General features: G+C 31.1%; 2 protein-coding genes and 1 long non-coding RNA gene across 16 annotated transcripts; all 3 read right to left on the reverse strand.

Moving 5' to 3' along the window:
* Positions 1-1,037: 1,037 nt before the first annotated feature.
* LOC123898699 (early nodulin-like protein 2) lies at positions 1,038-2,516 on the reverse strand. Its single transcript, XM_045949713.1, has 2 exons — positions 2,275-2,516; positions 1,038-1,748 (listed from the first exon to the last, which is right to left on the reverse strand). The coding sequence occupies exons 1-2, from the start codon at positions 2,447-2,449 to the stop codon at positions 1,042-1,044; spliced, it is 882 nt and encodes a 293-aa protein (XP_045805669.1). The 5' UTR covers positions 2,450-2,516; the 3' UTR covers positions 1,038-1,041.
* A 7,419-nt stretch (positions 2,517-9,935) lies between these two features.
* On the reverse strand, positions 9,936-15,894 carry LOC123897560. 14 transcript variants are annotated; one of them, XR_006805082.1, is made up of 14 exons: positions 15,183-15,879; positions 14,935-14,996; positions 14,591-14,837; positions 14,041-14,137; positions 13,927-13,968; positions 13,381-13,448; positions 13,189-13,290; positions 12,880-12,959; positions 12,111-12,199; positions 11,875-11,963; positions 11,685-11,784; positions 11,433-11,545; positions 11,263-11,329; positions 9,936-10,291 (listed from the first exon to the last, which is right to left on the reverse strand). It is a non-coding gene; the product is annotated as an uncharacterized LOC123897560 (long non-coding RNA). The 14 variants fall into 14 exon arrangements; XR_006805084.1 differs by having other exon boundaries at positions 9,936-11,329; positions 12,111-12,265; positions 15,183-15,882; XR_006805076.1 differs by having other exon boundaries at positions 9,936-11,329; positions 12,880-13,063; positions 15,183-15,881.
* Positions 15,895-17,243: 1,349 nt separating this feature from the next.
* Positions 17,244-19,196, reverse strand: LOC123896566 (alpha-L-arabinofuranosidase 1-like). Its single transcript, XM_045946941.1, has one exon. The coding sequence runs from the start codon at positions 19,194-19,196 to the stop codon at positions 17,244-17,246; it is 1,953 nt and encodes a 650-aa protein (XP_045802897.1).
* Between the last annotated feature and the right edge of the window lie 610 nt (positions 19,197-19,806).

Consider the following 19,806-nt stretch of genomic DNA (forward strand, 5'->3'; position numbering starts at 1 on the left):
AAATAAATAAATTTGATGTCAGAAAATAAATAAATTTTATTTGTCAAAAAAATTAAATAAATTTTATAAAAATCAAAATAAATAAATAAATAAATAATAACTTTTTTTTTTACAATAAAAATCAATAATAACTCTAACATGGAGTATTCCTTACGATTCTTGTATCTATGACTCTAAAGATCCACCACCACCACCACCGCCAAAGCACATAGAAGCCCCTTTAGTTGAATAATTTGTTGAGAAAAAGCAATGTTTTTTTTTTGACACGAGAAAAAGCAATGTTAAATAAAAGAAAAAAATGTATTAAAAAAATAAACTACGACTTCTTCAAAAAATAAAATATTCATTGCGTCAAAAAATAAAATATTCATAAAAATAAAATAATTATTATAGTATAAAATTATACAACTTTTTTTTTATAGAGAATAAAATTATAGTACTATACTATGTATAGCAATTTAAAATTTATCATATTTATTTGACATAAATTAAGAAATTAATTACCATATAAAATTATAATATGTACTATATAATAGAGATATGATCTTAATTTATACAATATGATCTAGATATTTTTGGAGTTAGTTTTTAAAAGGGTCAATGATATTTTTGATTCGATGCATCAAGAAAAATTTACACAACATCCAAAATTTCATTTATTTGTTTGACCAAAGAAAATTACATTTATTTGTTAATTTGACCAAAGAAAATTTCACAACAATAAAAGTATTTGTAATATTTGGTTACTCATTGGAATTATCATGAACATAAAAAATCTGTCAAGAATTTTTCCAGTCACTAAATTTTTCAAGTCACTAACTTTCATGTTTAAAAAAAAAATCACTAACTTTAAATAATTAAAACAAAATTGAATAATAGAACAATTTTCAAAGAAACAATTAAGTATATTCCATAAAATTCAAACACAAATTATAGTAATGTTCAAACCACAAACTAAACAAAATACAGCCGGCAGAATTCAACTTAGAAACACAAAATAAGAATTAGATTTGTTTGAATGCACCATATATAATTAACATTTTAAATAGCAAAGCTTCCAATGATCAAGGCAACCACCAATCCAACACCAAAACCACCGAACCTTGTAGAACCCGACTGAGCAGGAGATGGGGTCGGAGATTTTGGTGAAGGAACATCCGATGGCGGTGTATATAATGGTGAAGGAGTCTTTGATGTTGGTAAAGGAGCATTGGATGCCGGAGTCGATGTTGGTGAAGGAGCCTTAGATGTTGGTGAAGGAGCATTTGATTTAGGTGTCGATGCTGGAGTCAATGCAGGTGAAGGAGCCTTAGATGTTGGTGAAGGAGCATTTGATTTTGGTGTCCGTGCTGGAGTCAATGCAGGTGAAGGAGCCTTCGTTGTTGGTGAAGGAGCACTTGATTTAGGTGTCGGTGAAGGAGTCAATGCCGGTGTAGGAGCCTTCGATGTTGGTGAAGGAGCATTCGATACAGGTGTCGATGCCGGTGACGGGGAATTCCATGATGGTGAAGGTGCTGATGATGGACCTTGTTTACGATGATTTGGTGACAAAACAACAACGATCAATTTTTCACCCTGTTTGCAATTTTCAACGTTTCCACTAATGAAGAAAAAAGGACCTGATTTGTCAAATGTGAAAGTTGAATCTCCACCGTCCAATTTCTGGATCGCATTCCCTATGTTGCATGAGTAGTAGTCTTTTTTGCTTACCACCAACACTGAATCAGATCCCTTGGTATACTTAAAATCTGCATGACCAATAAACATCGTCACCAAAAATTACATAAAATCAATAGTAAATCATAGAATAATTTTTTGGATCAAATATTAGACTTTAATCTCAAAAACTTACCCATCTAAACTGCAAAAGAAAGACTCAAAAGATATGATTTTGTAAACAATTTTAACCAAAAAGAAATTGTAATTTTTTTTGTTTACAATAAGCTGGGAATTCAACCCACCCAACAATTACAACTTACTATCCAAACCGATTACCACTGCAAAATTTTAGAAAACTTATAACAATTAAAGAAAATAAAACCAACCCAAGTTTTGACTTTTATCATACAAAATTATCGATTGCTTCATAACCCAAAAAAACCTTCATAGAGAAATATTATCATGTATGCAAAGTTTTGATTTTTACTATAGTTTTTATACTAAATTATGGTTGTTTCATAAGAGAAAACTACTCAATTTATGATTGATATATAAAGTATTGAGATTTAAGATATAAAAAAAAAATCAAAGGAAAAATTGAAACTTTAAACTTACAAAGTGTATCGTTGATTAGGAACCTATTATTCTCAGCCCATTGACCATACCATTTTGAAGGTTTCACTGCCCAACCATCGTTGCCACCAACGTTAAATTTGTAACCATATGACAATGAAAAACTAAGCATGATCATTGACATAATCAAAACAAAATTAGCCCTCATCATATCCATTGAATAAATTCTCAATATTTAAAACTAGTATAAAATATAGCTATGTATTTTTTGGAGAGAATTATAGTGTGATGATTCTAATTGAGTTGAGAAGTGAAAAGAGTGAAGGGTGTTTATATATAGTGAGGTAAGATAGAGGTGACCGTTTTGTTATTAATTTCCGCGTTTTCCTATACTTATTGTTATTAATAATTACTTATTATTATCATATCACAAATGCTATACTTTCCTCTTTTTCCTCTATTTTTAATTTAAACTAATTCCTTTTTTGTATTTCTAAAGTACTAGTAATTCCTTTCTGCCGTCAAAAAAAAAAAAACTAATTTCTTTTTTAATTTTTTTGTCAAAAAATAATTTCTTTTTTAAATTTTATTTCTTTCTAGAAAAAAACGATCGATTTCCAATTTATAAGATATATATGTAATTAATGTGATCACAATTTTCAAAGAAGGTTGATTCAATTATCAAAAGGAAAAAAAAGTTGATTCAATGTATTTTTACCAAAAAAAAACAAAAACATATAGAGAATAGGGGTTAGTCAAAAAAAATTAATAGAGGACAAAGGGTGAGCAATGGAAGGATTAGGATGACTTATAATCGATACTAATCTTGCATAATTTTTTATTGGATTTGGAACAACTGAAAGATTTCTTAATTTTTTTTTTTTTGGTTACGATTTCTTAATTCTATTTACGGTAAAACAAACTTCATTCATTCATATACTAAACTAAAATTTGTTTTATTTTTGTTTGTCAAAAAACATATTAAATTTTTGTTTTTTTAAAAAATAATATATTAAATTTATTCGAAAGAGAAAGTGTGTGCAAAAAAGTAGAAATTTATTGGTGGATTAAAAGTTAAAATGAGGATTAATGAAATGCATTAATTTGCTTCGTTAAAAAAAAAAGAAGTTAAAACGAGGGGTAATTAATGCTCACTAGCTAGCTAAGATACATATAAAACTTTCAATCGATAATATCGTGTTTACAAACTAAAATCTAAATCTTAACAAACTTAGCAAATCCATCCACATATGATCAAAGGTCAATAATAATTTAATATTCACCGTCTTTGATAACATCCAACTTTGTAAAAAAAGATATTTGCATGTGTTCACACAAAAAATGAGGGTTAATGCTCATTAGCTAAGGGAGATCTATATTAAGCTCTGTTTGACCCTACTTATTTTTTACTTTTCTATTTCTCCTTGAAAGAAATAGAGAAGTAAAAAATTGTATTTGCCCTTATTTCTCCTTAAAAGAATTAGAGAAATAAAGTAAAAAGTAGAAAATAAGGATAAGTTGGGTCAAACACAATTTTTACCTTTTTACTACTTTTAAGAAGATGAAAATAAGAAGGGCCAAATGGACCATTAGATTGAGATTTCAGAGGATTTTTTATTTAATCAAGATTTCAGAGGATTTAAAAGACTTTTTTATAAAAAAGTCTTGTGATATTTAATCAAGACGTTTACAAAAGTTAAATAAATCTTGTGGTATTCAATTAAGACAATCAAGATTTTCTTTTCAGGACAATGAAATCTGTTGGTATTCAATTGAGATTTCTTGTTATTTATAGAATGTTCATTGGTATTCAAAAGTCTACCAATTTTGATGGATTCTTCCGTGATGTGTATTTTGAAAGACTTTTTAGTTAAAAAATACACATAAATCATTCATCCAACAATTTCACTCAAACCCTTACTTTTTATAATCTTTCAAGACTTTTTTCTTCTGACCGACAAAAGGACTACATAATTCTTTCTCATACAACTTTTCAATCGATATTTTAGGTAATTTCTTTTGAATGCCAATTGATATACCGTTTCAAATATTGTTCATCCATCATGCTATATACTACCACGTACCTAATTATAAGACTCTGAACACTGCACATACGCTAATACACAATTTTGATCACTAATATCTTTAATTATCTATTATTAAAAATTATAAAAATTTAATATTTTGAAAATACTCATCAAAACAAATTGAAAGAAATCTTATATGCTAATATTTACATTTATATATTATTATTAAAAAAATACAGTCAAAACAAGATAAATGAATAGTATATTTTTGTCAAACATGGTCTAGGACGTATTGACGCTGAAAAATTCTTTCTGCAACTTTTCTTTTGTAAATTGATTCATTGTTATTTTGTATGATTGATTCATTGTTATTTTGTTACAACATTTACTTGTTGTTTTACAACTTTTGGTGTAGTTGTTCTTTTACAATTTGATTCAAATGCAACTTTTCTTTTTTTAAATAAATTATTGTAAATAAATAAATAAAATAAAATTGCGGTTCATAATTTTTAAATCACCATCTCCATTCCGATAAATTTCCGGTGCGAGAAAATATAGCTACATCGGTTATAGGGTTCAAACAAAAAGCAGGAAGAATATGCCAATTTATGGAGAATCTTAGAATTCCATAAAATACTTTGAAATCTAAAAAATCTGTATTATAAATCCATTAAAATCCTCAATTAAGAATCTTGATTGTAAAAGTTTTTTTAATAAAATCTTTTAAAATCCCATAAATTCAATGTATTCCTACAAAATCTTTTAAAATCTTCAAGACTTTTTTAACAATACACCTCATTCCGATAATCCCACAAAATTTAAAAGTCTTGGAGATATTGAATTTTAAAAATCTTGATTGTTAAAGTATTTATTTATGATGCGACATTATTTATTGGGTATATTTTTGCTTACATAGATATTGATCGGTGTGACCTAATACGCATCGACATGCCATAAATGAATGAGTTGTGTTATTTAAACACAAATTTGGTCAACACATATTTGACGACGTATAAATACAAGAGAAAATGAGTGTGCACGCAAATCTATAAAAAATATTATATTATTTAAAAAATAAAAAGATGTATATTTATTTGATTTGTGTCTAGAATTTGTATTGATATATCATTTCTCTAAATGAATAGACCATATTATGTAGAAAAATGACTTAAAAATAAGACGTGGGACCAAAGTTCCGAAAAAATAGAGTAAGGGGTGGGGCCGTGGGGGATATAAATCCAGTTTTCAAAATAGAAAGACCACTTGACCAAAAAAAATAAATAAACTAGAAAGACAAAATTTCATTTTTCTTAAAATAGGAAGACGAAATATGCATTTAAGTTTAAAAAATAATATCATATTACTCTCTGACATTTTTATATATGGGATAGATTAATTTCGGTTACACTAAATTGAATCTTATACAAAAATTAAAACTCCTACTCCCCATCATTATTTTATGCAAAAAAAACCACTTTTTAGGTTCATTAGAAAATTGAAGTATTTGGTCTATAATATTTGAAGTATTTGGTATAATATTAATCAAACACATCAATTTTTCTAATGAACCTAAAAAATATTTTTTTATAATAGTAACGAAGGGACAATATATCAATGTCTATGTAACTGCCAACTAAGAAGTACTCACAAGATTTGTATCTTTTGCGAATCAATCATTTTCACTTTTGTAAAGTCGTGCTTTGCTTATGGGTCTTCGGCCACCACAAGTTGAAATCATAATCAAAGTTATGCTTACGTTTTTTAGTAGTGACCGACCCGTAAATATGACTTTGATTATAATTTCAACTTGTGGTTGTCTAACCATTTAGCTTGTTTATGGGTTAGAAGTTGACTTGGTTAGGCCTTGAGCCTTTTCTCTTTAGTTTCATGTAAACTCTTTTTTTTTTACAGGAGTCTCTTTAGTTTTAAAAAAATAAAGGTTTTCGTTGTTTGGATAATTCATTTGTAGAATTTTCAAAATGAAGGAAATTTGTGGAGTATTTTGTCTAAGTTAAATTTAAGAAATTTCAAATGACACCTAAAAGCTAAGAATTTGAAATTCCTTATTCTCTATAAACTTTTAAACATTACTAATTGATCAAAAAATCTAAAATCAGCCGAAACACCTAAAATCGACCGTAAACCCAAAAAAATCGGCCGAAAAACCTAAAATCGACCAAAAACCCTAAAATCAATTTTAGGGTTTTTGGTCGATTTTAGGTTTTTCGGCCGATTTTTTTGGGTTTTTGGCTGTTTTTTTGGGTTTTTCGGCCAATTTTAGGATTTTTGACCGATTTTAGGTTTTTCGGCCGATTTTAGGGTTTATCGGTGATTTTATGGGTTTTGGGCGATTTTAGGTTTTTCGGCCATTTTTTGGGTTTAGGGTCAATTTTAGAATTCTCTGCCGATATTAGGGTTCAGGCCGAGTTTTTTATTATAATTATTATATTAAGATTAAGATAAATAAAATTAAGTGAATGAAATTCAATTACATTATTCAAATAAAGAATTTTACAATTAATGGAATTTCGTCACTTTATCCAAACAATGGTATTTGAAAATCAAGGGAATTCAATTGAATCAATTGAATTGCCTAGCATTTAAAATCCCTTAAATTTCTAGAATCCACATCCAAACACACACTCTTAATGCTATTTGAAAATGTATAGCGCCAAACAAGGTTACAACTTTTATGTGGATGTTGTTACACGATCGAGTCCCGATCAGAGTCAATTTATATGGAAAACATGTCATTCTGTTATTGAATTTGATCTATGCCATTAATTTTACGAACATACTCCCTCCGTCCCAAATTATAAGGGAAAAATGCCCATTTTTTTGTCCCAAATTATAAGAGAAAAAATTATTTTCAAGAATGTTTTTTCCTTATTTTCATAAAATTAAATGCAAATTGCATTTAATTTATTCTCTCTCTCATTTTCTCAATAAGCAACAACCAATAAAAATTGTTTTTACATCTTCCTATGCAACTTATTCCAAGGAAAACCCACAAAAACATACTTCAAATTCACATGTTTTACTTTTTCTTAATAAGTGTGATTTTTTTTTATTTTCTCTTATAATTTGGGATGGAGGGAGTAATGTTTATGTGACAATTATGGGCCCCTATTTTTTTGTTAAAAAAGAGAAAAAAAAATAAAACTTAAAAGAATATTAAAAATATTTATTAATTGAAATTAATATTTCTTTGTGCAAAGTCACAACAAGATTCATCTTATTACCACCACCCTTCGCTTCTCCTTTGTCATCACCACCACCTCTTCCAGCAACAAGCCACAACAATTCCTTCAACTACGTCACCGCTACAACACGGTTGAAAGCCAACGTACAACGGGGCGGGGAATGTGCGGAGGAAACTTTCCCCGTTCCCCACCCCGAAGTGTCTACGGGGGAGTTTTTGCCTCCATTCCCGTCCCCATGGGGGAATATTTATCCCCATCCCCAAAGATCCCCACGGTACCCGCGGAGATCCATTGATATCGAATATTAACAAAATTCTATATTTTTCGGTAAAAATTATGACATTAGGATGATGATATTTTTTTCTATTTTATTTATATATAAAAGAAAAACAAATATTTTGCATCTTTCTTTTTTAAAAAATTAAAAACAACACATAATGCACTCATAAGCAAAAAACATTAATTGCAAAAGTATTTGGCTACTAATAATCATACAAAACATAATATAGACAAAATATTCCATAATGTATAGCAAAGTATGCATAATCATACAAAAATTCATAACCAAAATATCTCAAAATTGTTGGAAAAAATAATGGACACACTCCTTAGTTAGTTTTATATTTTTTTTTATTATTATTAATAATAATATAGTTAAGTATATAAGGACGGATTCAGGGAATCCGCGGGGACAGATGCGTCTTCCCCGATCCCCGCCCCAAAGTACCACGGGGGAGTTTTTACCTCCATCATCGTCCCCACGACGAAAAAAACTATTTTTTCGGAACTCCGAACGAGGCAATCCCCGCAGGAATCCGCTCTGGTGGATGTAAATTGACATCCCTATACGTATGCAACTGTAAAAACACCGCGAAGCGTATTTCATCAATCGTGTATGTGCTTGAATATATAACTTATACATCATTATGATCTCGCCATGTGTCACGGATCATCTCTTGTTCGAGTAAAACGTGGAAAGCGTCAATTGGATCATGATCATTGGCTTGTGTTTGGAGGATTTAGTAAGTTGATTGGAGACCGATGAAATTTTTAGGAAGATTTAGATGAAGGATTTGTGGAGCCGGGTTTAGAGAGATGAAGGTTTGAATTTCTATTTTTTTCAAGTTTTTTTTTTATAAATAAAAAATGAGACCCACAATTGTCATAAACATTCCATATGTAAAATAAATAGTATGGACCAAATTCAGTAACAACTAGCAACCGCCCCGTGCGATGCACGGGTTTGTAGTAACCTCATTTATATAACAATCATGGTTGTTGCCAATCATGAATGCTATGGGTCAAAATAAGCTAGACATAAGCATATCGATATTAATCAAATTGGTTCATTCCACATTTAGTAATTTAATTGCAATACCATTACTTCAAGCATCTCTATTAAATTCATAGTTTTAGCGATTATCTTAAAAATTATAAAGATATTAAGTTATATGTAGAGGTTAATATATGGTGTAGACACTAAGAAACTATCTATTAAAAGTTGGGTTTAAGCAGAGACAATTTTTTAAACTCTATATGCAGCGTGCATAAATTATAGAAAGCGCCCATAAATTACAGGCATATATATTAGAAAGATACAAAACCTCTATATTAGAATGGAAAAAAAAAATTACAAATATATATTGATAATCGGAGAACAATAAAAAAAAATTGTGAATCTCGATCGACACCCAAAAGTTTATAAATCGGGTAATAAAGTAAGACATCAAATTGTGAGACCCAAGTGATATATAGAGGTTAATATACGGTGTGGAGACTAAGAAACTCTATTAAATTTTGGCCTTTAAGCGGAGTAAAATTTAAAAGCTCTATACGCAGAGATAATCAGAATTACAATCCAGGTGATTGATAATATAGGATCAATAACTTTTGTCATGTTCGATCATGTGATTTTCCAGGTCTTGTATTCCATCAATATGACTCTCATTTTACACAATATTTTCTCTCTCATCACGGCCCAGGATTTGCTAGATTCTATGAACAACGTAACTTTTTTTGTGTAACTGTGTTTAATCTTTTATGTGTTTGTTATCTGTGTTTTTTTGTGGTAATGTCCTTTTTGGCTGTTTATCTATATAGGATCCTAACTCTACTTCATATCCACGAGCACCGGATGTGTTTATCAACAAACGGATGCTCTTCAAAGTTGAATTGACTGATGCCATGAAATTATAATCATATTAAAGGTTTACATTGTTTGACACTTTGACAATCCATTCTCAAACCCTTCCAACTGTGTTATTTAAATGATAAAACACTAAAGATTTGAACTTATTCAAAGAGAAAACACAAAAAAAAAAAAAATTGAATTGGAATATGAGTACTATAAAATTGAAAACCTTGAATGCAAATTGAACACATTTCATTAATAAAAGGAAACTGAAAGTTAGTTAGGAACCATGAAATAATTGATTTGAAACATGGTGAATCTAAATTATAAAACTTCAAACTATTAGCCGAAGATTGGATACATTTCATTAAGAGAGTACCAAATATTTCAAACAAAGACACCAATACATTAAAAAGTACATCCTAGTGACCAAAGTACACTAACACAAGTCAAGAGTAGGCCATAAAATACTGTTAATAGTCAATCCTTATGCAAAGATAAAGCTCCTTCTAAATAAACTACTAATATCTCTTCAAAGCCATAGCTTCACTTGCTAACATTCTCATTTACACTAATTAAACTACCACCTAATACAGACTCAAAGCATACGAAAGCGCCTATAGTCTATTTCCTTTACTCAGCAGCACCACCTATAGCTCCAATTGGTGAAGCAGATTCTGCTGCCGTTGTTGTGTGTACTACATGTTCATTCATTCCCGTTGCCAGGTATGCCGAAAGAAATCGAGAAATAAGTAAGGAAAATTCAGTCACTGACTCTTCAAGTAATTGACTATATTATATGATTTCATCAAAATTCAGAATTTCAGATAAATATATACAGCAGACATTCTGTAATCATGTTTACCAAGAAAAACAAAATGAGTTTTCTTACCTGCTTTTGATCGTTTTTTCATCTTTGTTTTTGGGAAAGAAAACTTCCTCAAGGGATGATGATGAAATCACATAAAAGATAATTGATAGTGTTTAAAGAATACCAAAATATAAAAGAGAAGAAATCAAAAGAATCAATAACTTCCTAAAACACTTTATCCACTGTATTTCATGGTATTGGATTCATCTTTGGATCAGCTTTGGACTCATTTGTTATGCTGGACCTGACCTAAGCATGAATGAATTGGTCTATAGCTTCAGTATATCTAAAATTTTATGGTTCAGTATATCTAAAATTTTATTACTGTACTCCTAAGTAAATTGTTACATGAGCATGACCAAAAAGAGGGTACAGGTGTGAGGCAGCCCAATGTTTAGAGAAAACCAAATCTGGCCAGTATTCTTTGATAATAGTGTGATCTAGTAATAAAGTTGAATCACTTATTATTACTATAATACTATTAATTATGACCTTTTAAGGTTGAATTCTATTTCTATTTTTTGAAGGTTGAATTCAAATCTGGTGTGGTATAGAATAGACAGGTTCTTGGAATGGACAGGTCTAGGATATGGTTCTTGGAAAGGATTTTATTTAATAATAAAAGCAGTATGTGCTTAGAGGCTCTAAGCACATAACAAAATGATAGAATAAAACTAAGAAATGTTCTCTACTTAGGGTTGCAACTCCCAAAAAGAATTCATACTCAAATTTTTACTTTATAAGAACAAAATAGACATATCAGAGGTGTAATCGAATATGATTCAATTTTAAATTTACCTTTACCATCTTTAAACTCTCGTTTGTATTTCTCGTTACCTCAAAATTTGCACTTTTTTGCTATCTCCTGCAAAACAATATCAACATGTTAATAGCCAAGCATGACATCTCAAACAATGTGTAATGTTTATTCTGAACTTTCATATGTATGTGTGTGTGCAAAAGATCACCGTGAGTGCATTTTTTGGTTGTTGCTGGTTGGTTGACGGTTGTTCAACAAAAATGACTAATCAAGTTCCTCAGGTATAACCGTAATTCCTATGTATCAATTGTCTCGGTATAACTGTAATTGATTGCAATTCACATCAAATAGATGAAAATTCAGGAACATTAAGAACATATAATACATGTGCTAAATGCTAATTAACTTCGCAAATAAAAAAAAAAGATCATAATGTAAGAGATGCAAGAAGAGAAACTACCTCTTATAACAGATGATCAAAACCTTCAAGCTAGATCAAAATCCATCCTTTATCTGCAAATGCTGCATCAAGCAAGTCTTGTGCAGTTCTTCCTAAAAACCTAAAAAAAAAATGAGGTAAGGATATCATGTCCAATTAACAACATCAAGTGATTATTTAAAGAGAGATGCAGTGTTTATGAAATCTATACCTAGGTATAGCAGTTCTTGGCATCCTGCATTTTTCACAGTAAAACTGGCCTCCAATGAAATTAATTTTGGATGCACATTTGGTGCAAGCCTGATAAAACTAACATGCATCAGTATCAAACTCAGACAGAGCCACAACATATCTCCAACAATAAGATCAAAACTCTGTTTAAACACCAACTAATAGCAATGCCAAGCATATGTTTGGTTAAATGTGCAGTGTCTGCAAAGTCCATACCTAGGTACCGTAGTTCGTGGCATTTTGCACTTGTCACAATAGAGTTGTCCTGCAATAAAATTGATCCTGGAAGCACACCTAGTGCAAATCTGGTAAAACCAACCGGCATCCATATCAAAATCACAGGCCCACGCCAAAACGAAACAACAACATTTCTACACCAATAAGAAGTGTATTGCACTTATAAATTAGCCACCGACCAGGATAATTAAATAGAAAAAACAAAGAATTACATAAAGAAACTAAATGAAATGAGTTCATTTGAAAATAGAAATTCAAGTTGCTCAATCACTAAATGAATCCCTTCCAAGAATTAGAGAGCTTGGCCTCTCACTCTCATAACTATCCAATAATTACTTTCCCCTTTTCTTTTCTTAAAAATAAATAAAAACATAATTGCCAGAGTGATACTGATTGACTCAAATCACCTGCATGTATGCATAGATTCCCCAAACTCCATACCAAGAACCAAATGAGAGAGTTTATATTAAAATTAAATCATATTAAACAGCACAAACTAAAGTATAAACCAGAAATAGTTGCTCTTTGTGATAGTGATAAACTGATAACTTTTTTTAGAGCCTTGCTTTGTTGAAACGGTTAAAAATAGTATAGATCAAAGTGATTATGTTGAGACATGACTACAGGCATGAACAAAAAAGTGGAAGAGAGGTCCATGGAAATATAATGCAGCAAAAGCACTTAGATTGAACTGCTTAAATAACCAAACCGTAGATAATGTCAGTTCATAGTAAGATTAAGCAAGTACCTGTTGCAGCTGCAGCAGTAAGAGTTATAAGATCACCCGGTGTTTGAATATCAACTGCAGACTTGACGGTAGAAGCGACACTGTCAAAAGCAATAATTGAAACTGAATCAAAACTACCCTCAAATCAAATTTCATGTTACTCACTCTTGTCCCATGATGGATTCAAGAAATCACATATCAAAACCTACACACAAAAAAAAACTACAAAATCGGAAATTATCAAAATCTCAATGTAAAAACAACCAAGTGGATAAGTACACTACAAAAAATGATTGAATAAAGTGCACTGAGTTAGATAAACACACTTACTCCAAATCTTCAAGGGTGGCATCCAAGACCTTACATTCAGCTTTTGAAGAAATCTTGATACATAAACCAGTTCTATCCAAAATCATAGTTGATAGATGTGTCCTGCATACAGCAGCAAGAACCAAGTGTCAAATAAAACATTAATTGACTCCTTAAATTGTAAAACTAAAAACACAACTAAAATTTTGATACCATAATCCGGCATTTGTAGAAAGAATAGATGAAATGAGATCTTGCTTCTTCAACTCATGACCACAACTCTAAAAATAAAAAAAAAATAGAATAATGATAAATTTTATAGCTGCCTCATAAATAAGAGAATTGACAGAGAAAAAAGAGAGGAAATAACATGTACAAAATGAATAACATCTGACTTATGACTGCTCTATTAGTATTTATATAGAGAAACACAGTATTATGTTCAATTGTTTGACCCGTATCTGTTCACATAGTATGTCCCTCACTATGTAGTCATCAGAAGCCATTCATCAATGTAGGAGCATTAACTATGGATACAACCAAATTTAGCAAGGTGAACAAATGATAGACCTACATGCTCAGACTACAGTCCTATACAATGATATAATAAAAGTAATAATCAAAATAAAAAGATGAACAAATGTATTAGGAAAGGCATGTAATATCTGAAATATTGACACAATTTGCAAAAGTAGAGCAAGGACGAAAAAGAAGTAAGGAAACATGAACAACATAGATCAAGTTGAGATTTGGATAGACCTATATGAAAGTTCCTTCTCCTTTCAGTGTTTATTAGAAAACCTATTCAGAAGAGAAAGTATTTAAGTATAAGCTTAAGGACAATACAAATTAAAATGGCAGGGGGGCACTTACTCCAAATCTTCAAGGGTGGCATCCAATACCTTACTTATCTACTTGGTACTGTTTCACAATTGTTCCTTCTCTTACGGAAAATACCCATTCCCTTACCCTGCAATTATCATTCAAGAATTCAAGATTAGAAAACAGTATAAAACAATATTGCAATGAAATTAGACGATAACAATATTCATTGTTGTTTATCATCCTCCATCTAGATTTTCTTCCAAACCCAGGAAAAGATGAAAAACTATTTGAAAAAGAACAAAAGAATAGCATATAACAGGCCTCTAAACAGAAGTAATTAAGAACAATAATCACTGACAATAATTCTCAAAATGTTTAACAAAAATAAAATTTACTTGTCTGCAAAATTATAATTCTCAAAATGTTTAACAAAAATAAAATTTACTTGTCTGCAAAATTTCATTTCAATGAAAGAAATTAGAAATGTCGGAAAAAATTGGCTTCATAAATTGATTTTATGCAAATAAGGACCTAAAAACCCTAATTGGAAAGGAAAACCTTTAACAGAACAACACATTATGATTTAACACCAACCAACCTTGATGGGTAAATGACTTCAACACCAGTAACTTCCTTTGATATAGATTTCAAAAAAATCTCTGATGGCTTAACCCTAGACAAAAGCCATACCCCTAATCTGCAAAAACCCAAAACTACATTTAAGAATCAAGAACAAAAATTTCCCAAAAGAACAGAAACAAAAAACTTGAAAATTACTAATCCAGAATCTTCTTCTTGAAAGATCCATCAGGTGCCTTTTCCAAACCAACCCAACCATCATTCATCTGCATCAAAAGAAGTCATTAAAAAACAAACACATACTGTAAAAAATTTAACTAAAAAAAACCACCAACACACAAAAATTAGTAGAATCATCTTTACCTCTTTCTGAAATTGTGGTCATAGTGATTTTTCTATGGAGGAGCCTTATCCTTCTATGGAGCCTGCAAAAAAACAACATAGAAAACCAATTAGAGAGATGAATATTGACAAATTGAGAAAGATGAAATCTAGAAGATGAATTTAGAGATACATCACCATCCACCATAACCACCACATCCTCACCAACAACAAAAAAAAAAGCAACGAAAAAAAATAAAATAAATAGAGCATACAATTTGAGATCGAACCAGGAGAAAGAAGGAGCAAGAAGCTTCATGCCGCCGTTGCCAAGCACCGCCGTGTCACCACAAACGGCCACAAGAACTCTCTCGGCCGGAACTCCTCCTCCTCGCCAGAACTTCTCTCCCGCCGGCTTCTCTCACTCGGCCACTCCCTCACTCTTACGAGTGATTCATTTGTAGATGGTGGTGGAGGTTGTGGTGTGGATGTTATGGTGAAGGATGAGATGGGGAGGAGAAAGAGAGATGAAAGTGTGAGGAGAAAGAGTGAGAGCGTACGAGAGAGGGGGGGGAGAGAGAGAGAGAAAAACTTGACAAATGAAAAAACACTGGGAAAGAAATAATAAAACCACAATTGTTTCCATAAACTACTTGTGCCAATTGTTTCTTTAAACCAGCAATCTCAAAATCAGCCATGAGACATGCAAAGAATTATATTAAGCCATGTGTAAGATGTGTAAGATTCATATAAACCTAAACCTAGAATGAATGTGAAGATTGAAACCTAGAGATAAGCAAACCTAGAGCCACATGTAAGATGGCTATTTGAATGTCCTCCAAACCCTAGATGAAAAGCAACACAGCAAAACCTAAAATGAAATTAAAACCTAGGTGTGTCAAGATTGTATTGGCTGCTAGAAAAAAATGTCAAAAGCCAATTGGACAAAGATTAGGGTTGCAAGTTAGCAAAGGAATTAGGGCTGACAAATCAGCCTTGCTTTTAGTATAATAAGATAAGATAAATTCTATGTTTTTTACACCGCTTCTTAATATAAAACAAAAGGTAATAAGGAATAAATACATATTTAACTCTAAAAACTCGTGTCCATACTATGTCACGTCAGCATTCTGTTTGCAAAATTAACGGCAAGGAACAATTTTGTTAACGGAAAAAATTGTAGGATTTTTTTTCACCATAAAAAAAATATAAGGACTATTTTTAATCATAAGATAAAATGTAGGGACGAAAAACATATTTAACCATTTTTCTATAAACTTGTTCTTAACCATATTTTTTTTCACCAAATTGTATTTAAATTTAATAACATACAGCCTGTCAAAATAACATGAATATTAAAACTAAAACTATGTAACAAAAATTGTCCAAAAAAATATGTAAAATTTTATTTTATTTTTGGTCAAGTAGTCTAGTGGCTAGAAATATAAATAAGTGGGAATTTTCGAGTTTAAATTCTAGCCTATGTGTGTGTGTATATATAATAGGGGAGAGATCAAATTACACCGGTATAAAATTTGAGTGTGATATTACACCCCTCAATAACGCTTTAACGAAAACAAATTTTGCAAAATCAACCGTTGGAGTGAAAGTTTATATCACATAGATCATCCATGTTAAATTTTACAAAAATCTAAAATCGTTTGATATGTCATTGAGATTGATCAATATTAACGATATTTAATAAAAACGCATAATCCGTTAATTTTGAGCCCGCTAGTGTTATCGGAAGAAAGTATATAAGTTCTTTTGTAAGTATTTTTTGAACTTTAAGGTCTTTTCTACTTCGGACTGAGGCACCATCTCTTCACTCTAAATTTTATCTATCTATCTATCTATATATATAGGGGGAGATCAAATTACACCCGTATAACATTTGAGTAATGTTACACCGCTCAATAAAGCTTTAATGAATACAAATTTTACAAAATTCACCGTTAGATTGAAAGCTTATGTGTTATAGATCATCTATGTTAAGTTTTATAAAAATCTAAAATCGTTTGATATGTTATTGAGGAAGATCAAGATTGACGGTATTTAATAAAAACACATAAATCGTTAATCTTGATTGATCTCAATAATATATCTAACAATTTAAAATTTTTGTAAAACTTAACATAGATAATCTATATCATATAAACTGTCAATCTAACAGAGGATTTTGTAAAATTTGTATTCGTTAAAACGTTATTGAGCGATGTAACATTACTCAACTGTTACACCGGTGTAATTTGATCTCTCCTCATATATATATATATATATATATATATATATATATATATATATATCCCATTTTATAAAAAAAAAATAAAGCAACATTCCACCACATTAATTTAAATTAATAAATCAAATGATGTAACTGAATAAGGAGGAAGTTCAACATTCATGTCCTTGTTTGCATTCGCAAGAGAAGATCGTTGAGGCACAATCTTCATTGGCTCCGAGAAGGAATTCTCGTCCATTTTATTTGAGGATGTAAGTACCACCATTGAAGAACCAGTTGGTTGCACATTTGTTTGTAAGCCGTTTATTGACATCCCTAAGCTCTCAGTAGTGTTACCAAAGTTTACTACTTTTACTCTTATATAATTGTGTCCATCTTTACAATTTTTATACTGAATGGCGGATGCAACAATTGAGGTAGATGAACTTTGGAGAGTTGAATTAAGAAAGGTTGCTCCACTAGATTCAATAAACAGTTGTTGTAGCCAATAACTCGGAGTTCCATAACTTTGATGAGAGTTAAAAAAAATTGCATCTGGTATCCACCCATTGTCATTTACGTTGGAAAGGAGGGGTGCATATGAAACTAGGCTTACTGCATCACTATTTTTTTCAATTCCAATAAGGAATGAAGCTTCAGCCACGGCTGCATACAAACTTCCATGACCAGCATCTTCCCTCCAAACAGCATACTCACTAACAAATGCCTTTGGACCAGATCGCGGTGACTTATCAAACTTGGTATACTTGGAAAACATGTCGTTAGAACTTGTATAAATATGGTAATCATAGATATCTGCTGGGTGCTTTAGTGGAAGATCAGATGCATCACAGTTTGAGATCATTTGAATATCAGGATAAGTATGCCTTATAGCATCATAAAATATCTTATAATTTTCTTCATAGTATAATTTACCACAATCTTCATTTCCGATAGCAACATATCTCAAATTAAATGGTTGAGGATGTCCCATGGAAGCTCTAAGAGAACCCCATCGTGACGTGGCAGAACCTCTAGCAAACTCAATACCTTCTAGAGCTTCTTGCACAAATGGCTGAATTGAAGAAGGACCAACTTCATCATGGTGGCTAAGACCGTTATTAAACACCCATATAGGTAACGCACCAAGATCTTCTGACAATTGTAGACCCTCAAAATAACCAAGTCCATCATCACTCCAATAATGCCAAATGTCATTTAAGTGACCAGGTCTCTCTTCCCATGGTCCAACCGTATCTTTCCACCTAAAGGCATTTTTTATAAAATCTCCTTCAACATAACAACCACCAGGAAACCTGAAAAATTTTGGTTTCAAATCTGCCACCATTTTAAAAAGATCATTTCGAAAACCATGACCATTATGTGTATCCAAAGGCATAGCTGACACTTGATCTAACCATATTACCCCTTTATTTTTTGTTGTTATATGTAGACTTGAATTATGATTCGAACCTTTAGCCTTAATTGTTCTCTCCATCCTACTCCATTGTGTAACATTAAGTCCATGAGCCATTATTTTTTTTGAACCTAATTTTGCACCATCGTCTGATCCGATAAATGAAACTTGTAAATCAATTGGACCAAGTGATCTAACATAGAAGACTACTTTATACGTTTTCCCTTCTTCAATGTTCATTCCCCAATAACCAGGATTGGAGATACCAACACCAGCTTGTGGACAAGATTTGCCTTGACAAAGAATATCCATGCGTAATGCAACCTTATTACGTTCAAAACAAGAAGAATGATCAGTCGATACAACAATTGATGATTGATTCTCTCCAATAATTTTCCACGGATAAATGGAACCATCGGAGCTAGCTCCTGCTTCAAAACCTCTATTACTCACAAGTTCAGCCCATATTCCCCCAGCTCCTGCATGGTTAATCTCCTCATAAAATACTCCAAACAATGTATCTGGAATATGCCTTCCAGAACTTGCATCAATCGCTAGTTTTGATACGATGCAACTAGCATTAACATTAGCATTAGCATCAGCGTGACATTCAGAAATCAGCAAACACACAATCAAAAAAACACTAAAAGAATGTAACAAATTCATTGTTTCAGGATGTCAATAATTTGTCGTGGAGTTGGCTTAAATAAAATGTCCAATATATTTTTATTTTTTTTAATCATGGAATATTTTAGTTTTTTTTTTTTTTATGAATGGTGTACCTATCTTCTCGGGTGTTTAGGAGTAATAGTTTTGTATTGCTTTGTATGGATGTTGTAATTCCTTTGACTTTTGAATGGTTTGATATTAACTCTAGTAGTTTTCCGTTCAAAACAATTAACTGTTGTAATTTTATATTTGTGACACACTTGTACGGTAAGTAGATTTTTGGTGAATAATATAATTTTTTTTGGTGTTTTAAAATTAAAAAAATATTATGCTCTAAGTAGAACAATTTAAAATTTTCACCAAAAGAAAAAACAATTTAAAATTAAAATTATGATACACACAATGATTAAAGTGGTACGAGTTTACCAACAATGAACTGGTCCAAATTATAAGAGTCTTGGTTCCATTAAGCATGTGATCAGAGATTCAATAGTAGTTCATGTGTATGGAGAAATTTTGATTGAAATGAGAGAACCCACCTTGTATATCCATAGATTCCCTGACGGAGATTAGTAATCGCTAATGGCGATGGAAACTTCGTACCAAT

This window comes from Trifolium pratense, linkage group LG7 (assembly GCF_020283565.1).
Source record: "Trifolium pratense cultivar HEN17-A07 linkage group LG7, ARS_RC_1.1, whole genome shotgun sequence".
Taxonomy (NCBI): Eukaryota; Viridiplantae; Streptophyta; class Magnoliopsida; order Fabales; family Fabaceae; genus Trifolium; species Trifolium pratense.

Bases quoted from the DNA above. Each gene is read 5' to 3' on its own strand.
- LOC123898699 (XM_045949713.1), bottom strand. From the start codon at position 2,449: ATGGATATGATGAGGGCTAATTTTGTTTTGATTATGTCAATGATCATG. The intron at 1,749-2,274 runs GTAAGTTTAAAG...TTGGTCATGCAG, and splicing joins CCTAATCAACGATACACTTT to ATTTTAAGTATACCAAGGGA.
- LOC123896566 (XM_045946941.1), bottom strand. From the start codon at position 19,196: ATGAATTTGTTACATTCTTTTAGTGTTTTTTTGATTGTGTGTTTGCTG.